The sequence below is a fragment of the Pteropus vampyrus genome, unplaced genomic scaffold, assembly GCF_000151845.1.
Source record: "Pteropus vampyrus isolate Shadow unplaced genomic scaffold, Pvam_2.0 Scaffold598, whole genome shotgun sequence".
NCBI lineage: Eukaryota > Metazoa > Chordata > Mammalia > Chiroptera > Pteropodidae > Pteropus > Pteropus vampyrus.
This window is the reverse complement of record NW_011889379.1, coordinates 43486-51261: the sequence shown is the minus strand read 5'-3', so window position 1 is coordinate 51261 and position 7776 is coordinate 43486. Positions and strand designations below refer to the sequence as shown.

Sequence of the window (7776 nt, the reverse complement as noted above, 5' to 3'; positions counted from 1 at the left end):
TGAAATGCTAAGTTTACTTTTGATGTAGTAATAGTATAATTTGTTCTACTATATCCCAAAATAAGTAGGGAGCAATACTTGCATATATAGTTAAAATTTTAATCCAGTAAACTAACTTGGCTAAGTCAAGTATGGTTAAAATTTGGCTGTTCTTGTTTCAGGCAAGAAGGGGTTAATAGTGGAACGTATGTCCCAATAGAAATTAATGTTTACACTCAAAAAGGAAAAGAAATAACCTGTCGAAGTTATCAGATGAAAAATTATGAGAGTGCACCCCCTTCACCTCAGTATAAAAAGGTAAGTTACTTACAGAAATGTTTGGTGATTCCTTTTTTCATTGAGCTGAAATAAAGACTATCTTGGTTTTTAAAGGCTTTGCGTGTTTTAAATTCTACACGAACAATTCATTTTAATTAAAAAAAAAGTTATTTACCTAAAACGAAAAACGAAAATGTTCACATTTATTTGTAATGATAGAACTATATTCCTAAAACTTAGTTTATTAAAAAAAACTTTTAGAAATGTGAGTCATAATTCTAGACATGTATTTTCTTTCTTCAAGTAGAAAATAACACGTGTAATAGATTTTTAGGAGACTCACTCTATGCACATGCTTTCGGAGTCTTTTCTCTCCACAACATATGAACACTAAGATTCATTTTAAAAAATGAAAAAAATATATTTTCTACTGCTGAAATATTTTCCATCCCCAAAGGGAAAAAATGTCTTCCTGCCTTTCATAATCAGGGAAACCATCCCTCCTAGCACAGAATAGAGACCCCAGCATCTCTTTACAGAAGCCCAAACTCAGGTATTGTTGGCAGGCCCGATAAGGATATGGCACTGAAGTGGATGACCCAGTTCCCCTGCCAGCAGCTAATCTGGAGTTTTCTAGTGTGGCGCCTCGATGGGTTAACCTGGTGTGGACCTGGGAAGGAGCGCTGGACACAGTTGTCCTTTCTTCCCTCATATTTAATTCAGGGGTAGAGTACACTCTGGGATTCAACTAAAATTGCTCCCTGTAAGCTTTACATTTTTCTGAAGAATGATATTTTTTTTCTTAAGAGATCATGCAAAGTCTATACAATAAGCTTTTGTCTTAATATAAAAATATTTTACACTATTGAGTAAAATTGATATTCCATGAGGTTGTATCATGTGGCTTTGAAAACTCCGCACGCATTCATACTCAATGTGAGAGGAATGACTATAGCTCCCTTTTGTTCTGTAACTGTTTATTCTAGAATTATCTGAAAGCTAATAGTTCATACGTGGATACTGCAAATAAAGCTGCAATATTCTAAGTTAAATTTTGTTCCCAACTAAAAGAGGTCTTTTTCTTTATTTTAACCATTTGTAGGTCATTTGCCTGGGTGCAAAAGAGAATGGCTTGCCACCAGAATATCAAAAGAAGTTAAATGCAATAGAACCAAATGACTACAAAGGAAGGGTCTCAGAAGAAATTGAAGACATTATCAAAAAGGGGGAAGCAAAAACTCATTAGAACATAATAGAATATATCCACGGATATTTTCTCTTTGTGCTAATATATTTTTAATGTGTAGAACAGGGACCCGGGATATCTCTACTTTTAACATATTTTCAACAGTGCTCTGAAGGGATATCTCATTTGAACGATTCCATTTTTTGGACTATAAAGAGAAACTAGGTTAAGAGTTAGACAATTGCAGAGCGGGGCGTGAGATACTGGAATGTATGATAAATGGATATGGGTACTTCTTCTGTCAACACTTAAAGTTATTTTCTTGTCGATCCAAAGCGTATTCTTGCTCCGTGATCGAGGGTAGATTTGCAACTTAATGATGGTGCTGTTGAATCACTCTGCTTTGGAATTTTTTTATCAGCTTAGTAAGAGCAGGCAAACTGCAGAGATAGTTGGTAATATATGTTTTTAAATGTAAAAGCTGGCATCCTGTTCTTAGAGGAATAAATGTAATTGTGCTTTAACCTGTATTCCTTCCTAAAAGTACCACGTTTCATTTTGTCAGATCATCACTAATAGTGGGCCTGGCCTTGGCCGTAGACAGCCCACACAAGAGGATTATTGCACAGACTCTGGAACCAGACAGCCTCGGATCAATGATCGGTTCCACTACTGTCGAGCTGGGAAACTTTGGGTTACTTGACTCCGTGCCTCAGTTTCCTCACCTCTAGAGTTAGAACAGCCAAAACACCGATGTCTTAGGATTGTTCTGAGGAGTAAATGTATGTAACGAGCTTATAATAAGTTATCAGCAATTATTATTGTTCTTACTGAAGAATCAAGTTTATAAGGGCCATCTTTAGAACTGGATTTTAAAGTAGGAGTCAGGATGATCAGGGAAGAATATTTTCTGGAAGCTACAGTTTGATTCTTGGCTTTCCAAGAATTGGTCACCTTCTTAAATTGATTTACTGAATAAATGGAGGAAAGAAGAGTCGTGAATAAAACAATACTGGTTATCAAAACATCTCTTATGTCTCTATGGGATGCAATGAGCTGGATCTTCAGAGCAGGTTATTGAAATGAGAGAGAACTAGCTGCAGGAGCATAAAATAAAGATTTGGTTTGTTCTTTTGGGGAAAATGTCCAAAGGACTTTTCAGCTACAGCTGCAGTTCTGGAGTGACGCTGAGCCATAGACGACAGGTTAGACCGCGTTTTATAGCTCTTACACCTCACTATTTTCAAATATACCCTGCAATATTCTAGTTTTCTCCAGTTGTTAACTCTTCTGAAGATCAAGTTTGTCAGTACACCAGAACCCAGTTATGGTAATATGGTGAGCAAGGCTCAGTTTTGTTGTAGATACTAAAAATTGAATATTATTCTAATAATCTGTCTCACCCAAAATGACAGTTTTCATTAAGGAAGTTAAAACACTAGCAATAAAATCTTCATGTCTGGCTGTTTAACAAAAACCTGGTAATCATGAGGAATAGTTTTCCCAGTTGTTTTCAAGGTGATACTTACCACCGAATGTCATACGTAAGGGATTTCCGTTTCTCCCAGTGATCTTAGCTCTCTAACCACAATACAAACCAGTTCCTAGATAAAGTATAAAAGCATTTCTGGGCTTACAAGAAGGTAAGGAAAATCTTCAAAATATACTAGTCCCTCTCCCACAAAAAGATGAAGAGAGCTATGAGCCGAAAGGATAGTACTGGTAAACAAATGACCCAGATGTCCTTGGGTGCAAATGCCAATATCAGCCCTGGAATTCGACTACTAGCCCTTGAGAACTGCTGCAGGACAAGAAGACTGAACCTGAAGATTCTGTATGAAACTAGGACCCTTGAAGAGAACTAAAATGGTCCTCAGGTAGTATGCCTCGTGGCTCCCAGCAGAGACAGATGCAAATACTCTGAAGAAAGCAATCCTAACTTCGGTCCTCAGGGTGTACACTTAAAATTTAAAAGATAATAAGGAAAATGATACATCATGAGTGGGAACAGAAAAAATAATTTAGATCTCCAAGGTTTTGAGATACTGAAATGATTAAAAACAATACAAAAAGTATATATGGTGACTTTGACTTCTGAGAAGATGGAGTAGACATACTTTTCCCTATTCCTTTACTTAAATACAGCTAAAATCCCTGTACATTATATATAAAACAGACAGAAGACTCTGAAACCTGGCGAAAGAGTAGCCAGAGACCTCAGGATCCAAAGCATGACATGATACTGAATTTCTTGGGTTTTCTTTTGCCTCGCACATCTCAGACTTGTAGCTGGAGAAGCCAGCAACCCAAAAGCACTCATGAACACAAAAAACGACAATAAAGTTTTAAAAGCCTGCTCTCTCTAGCAAGAGAAACAGGAAATAGATGATCTAGCAAGACAGAAAACCTTAGAGAATGAATGCTCTACTCTAGCCAAACACCACAGAGAAAAATTGTGGACCCCCTACCTTTGGACAGCCAAAGTCAAGAGGGGAGCCTAAACTTCTACCCTCTCCAGGCTATAATTAGGCACCCTAACCTGGTCTCCTAACACCACTATCAGAGTAATGTCAGAAAATGCCAAGTAGGGAGCCACCAGCAATAACAAGCCTCACCTCTCCCCTCCTCCCATAGTGACCTATTTAACATAGTGCTGGAAGTTGTAACCAGTGCAATAAGGCAAGAAAAGGGAATGAAAGGCATACATATTGTAAAGGGATAAATAAAACAGTCCCTATTTACAGATGACATGATTGTCTATGTAGAAAATCTCTAGGTATCTACAAAGAATTATCCCAAAGAGTTTTTAGAGTTGTTACCAAAAGCATGGTCTATACAATGAAAAATTGGCGAACTGGACTTCATCAAAATTAAAAACCTTTGCTCTGTGAAATACTTTATTAAACAAATGAAAAGACAAACTAGGAGTGTGAAAGTTTTCAAACCACGTATCTGACAAAAAACTAGTATCTAGAATAAAGAACTCTCAAAACAATAGTAAAAAAAGCAAGCAATCCAATTAGAAGATGACCAACAGACATTTCTCTCAAAAGGAGATATAGATGGCAAATAAGCATATGAAAAGGTGTTCAACATCATTAGCAAAGTAAAATCACAATGACATATCACTATCACTATACACCTATCAGAATAGCTAAAATAAAACATTGTGATAGCACCAAATGCCGATGAGGATGCTATGAAACTGGATCACTTACACATTGCTGGTGGGAATGTAAAATGCTACAGCTACCCTGGAAAAGAGTTCAACAGCATCCTCAGAAACTAAAAATGCAACCACTATATATCCAGCAGTTGCACTCCTGGGCATTTATTCCAGGGAAATGAAAACTTATGTTCACATATAAACCTGTACATGAATGTCTAGAGCAGCTTTATTCAAAATAGCCCCAAACTGGAACTAACCCAAATGTCTTTCAACATATGAATGGTTAAACAAACTTGTGATAATCTCTGCGGTAATATCATGGAATATTACTTATCGATAAAAAGGAAAAAAACTATTGATGCATGCAATGACTTGGATGAATCTCCAGAGAATTATGTGGAGTAAATAAAACCAGTCCCAAAATGTTGCATACTGTGTGTTTCCATTTACACAACATTCTTGAAATAAGTTATAACTATGGAAAGATTAGTGGTCACCAGTGGTTAAAGAGGGGGTAGTGTGGTATAAAAGGGCAACATGAGGCATATTTGTAGCAATAGAAATGTTCTGTATCCTGATTGTATCATTATCAGCAAGCTGGTTGTGATGTTGCAAGATGTGACCATTGGAAAAAAATTGGGTTAAGGGTACATGGGTCTTTCTGCATTATTTTTTACAGCTGCATGTAGATTTATAATGATCTCAAAATGAAAAGTTTAATGAAAAACAAAAAAAAACCTATGAATTTTAAAAACGATGGAATCAGCAAAGAAGAGATTATTAAAAATGACCAAGAAAACTGGAAGTAGTACCAAAAGACTCTTAGAAAGCAAATATATTATTGTTGAAATTAATAACTAAATGGATGGTGTATTGGTTTCCTCTTGATGCTATAATAAGTTATAAATTTAGTGACTTCAAACAACACAAATTTATTACCTTACAGTTCTGGAGGTCAGAATTCTCAATAGGTCTCACTGGGCTAAAATCAAAGTGTCAGCAGGATGGCGTTCCTTCTGGAGGCTCTACAGGAGAATCCATTTCCTTGCTTTTTCCAGCTACTAGAAACCACCTGCATTCCTTGCCTCATGGCCCCATTCCTTCATCTTCAAAGCAAGCAACATCAGGCAAAAGTTCTTCTCAGGCTACCATTTTTTGGTTCTGCCTCCCTCTTCTATTTATAAAGACCCTTGTCATTACATTGGTTCTGAAAACCAATAATCCACGATCATCTTGCCATCTCAAAGTCAGCTGATTAGTACCCTATATTCCATCTGCTACCATCTGCCATAGTCACAGGTTTCGGGTATAGGTGGACATCATGGCAGTGGAGGACTAGTCAACCTACCACAGATGGGTTAAACAGCAGATTCAAATACTTACAAAATTACTGAATGGAAAGACAGAACTGAAGAAGTTACTCAGAATGCAGCCAGAGAAACAGGATACGGAAAATCTAAGAGTTTAAAAGACGTGAAGATAAAATTCAGAATTCTAGAAGAAAAATTTTTCTAATTTTTCTACCAGAAATTTACATAAGGGTAGCGAACTGGAGAAATTAATATATTTAGCATCTCGTCTTCATTTTGGTGCTTACAAGTTTGCACATTGTATCCCATCAATCTTATGTTTGCAAAGTTTCACTTTCGAGTTATGAAAATACTTTTTCAGAAAAACAGCCTTTGATAGGAATTTAAGTTCATGACCTCATGTGTACTTCCGTGTGAATAAGTGACAACTTTTTTTTTACAGCATCCATATGCCTTATGTAAACCTTCCCCATTTAAGACGTTTATAAAGCATTTCATTGGGAAATTTATTAGTAAGAATATAAAATGTATACCGCCAAGAATAGATTTAAGGACAGGAAGAAAAATTTAGATTTTAAAAAACATGAATCAAACTATATGCTCTAGTGTAAAAGGTTTGATTACTTTGAGCTGGTTTTCACGCGAAGCACGTGTCAACGTTTTAACAAGCATTTCAATGTGCCCGGGAGTTGCCTCTGGTTGCATCTGCTGGGTTGGCACTTTTAGGGGAACGGGCCTGGGCTCGCAGCAGCAGCTGCGGCAGAGCTGGCGCGACGAGTTCTCAAGTGTCACCTCTGGGAGAACTCCGCGGCGTGCCTGCTCGTCCCCACGCGGTGGGTTGGCCGCCCGCGCTCCGCAGGACGAGCCCCGGGGGCTGTGCGAGGCCGCCGGCGCCCCGCGCCTCCCGCCGCCCCCGCACGGCCTTGGCTGCTCTCTCTAGCAAGAGAAACAGGAGATAGATGATCTAGCAAGACAGAAAACCTTAGAGAATGAATGCTCTACTCTAGCCAAACACCACAGAGAAAAATTGTGGACCCCCCACCTTTGGACAGCCAAAGTCAAGAGGGGAGCCTAAACTTCTACCCTCTCCAGGCTATAATTAGGCACCCTAACCTGGTCTCCTAACACCACTATCAGAGTAATGTCAGAAAATGCCAAGTAGGGAGCCACCAGCAATAACAAGCCTCACCTCTCCCCTCCTCCCATAGTGACCTATTTAACATAGTGCTGGAAGTTGTAACCAGTGCAATAAGGCAAGAAAAGGGAATGAAAGGCATACATATTGTAAAGGGATAAATAAAACAGTCCCTATTTACAGATGACATGATTGTCTATGTAGAAAATCTCTAGGTATCTACAAAGAATTATCCCAAAGAGTTTTTAGAGTTGTTACCAAAAGCATGGTCTATACAATGAAAAATTGGCGAACTGGACTTCATCAAAATTAAAAACCTTTGCTCTGTGAAATACTTTATTAAACAAATGAAAAGACAAACTAGGAGTGTGAAAGTTTTCAAACCACGTATCTGACAAAAAACTAGTATCTAGAATAAAGAACTCTCAAAACAATAGTAAAAAAAGCAAGCAATCCAATTAGAAGATGACCAACAGACATTTCTCTCAAAAGGAGATATAGATGGCAAATAAGCATATGAAAAGGTGTTCAACATCATTAGCAAAGTAAAATCACAATGACATATCACTATCACTATACACCTATCAGAATAGCTAAAATAAAACATTGTGATAGCACCAAATGCCGATGAGGATGCTATGAAACTGGATCACTTACACATTGCTGGTGGGAATGTAAAATGCTACAGCTACCCTGGAAAAGAGTTCAACAGCATCCT

At 37.7% G+C, this 7776-nt stretch overlaps 1 protein-coding gene across 2 annotated transcripts in view; it reads left to right on the top strand.

Moving 5' to 3' along the window:
• The window catches only part of GGCT (gamma-glutamylcyclotransferase), an 8468-nt gene extending 6005 nt beyond the window's left edge, over nt 1-2463 (top strand). Inside the window, exon 4 of one of the 2 annotated variants that reach the window (XM_011384607.2) lies at nt 1361-2463. In XM_011384607.2, the coding sequence (XP_011382909.1) occupies nt 1361-1504 (144 nt within the window). In that variant the 3' untranslated portion in view covers nt 1505-2463. The remainder of the gene's footprint in view (nt 1-1360) is intronic. The other variant, XM_011384608.2, reaches the window with a different exon arrangement.
• Nucleotides 2464-7776: the final 5313 nt, after the last annotated feature.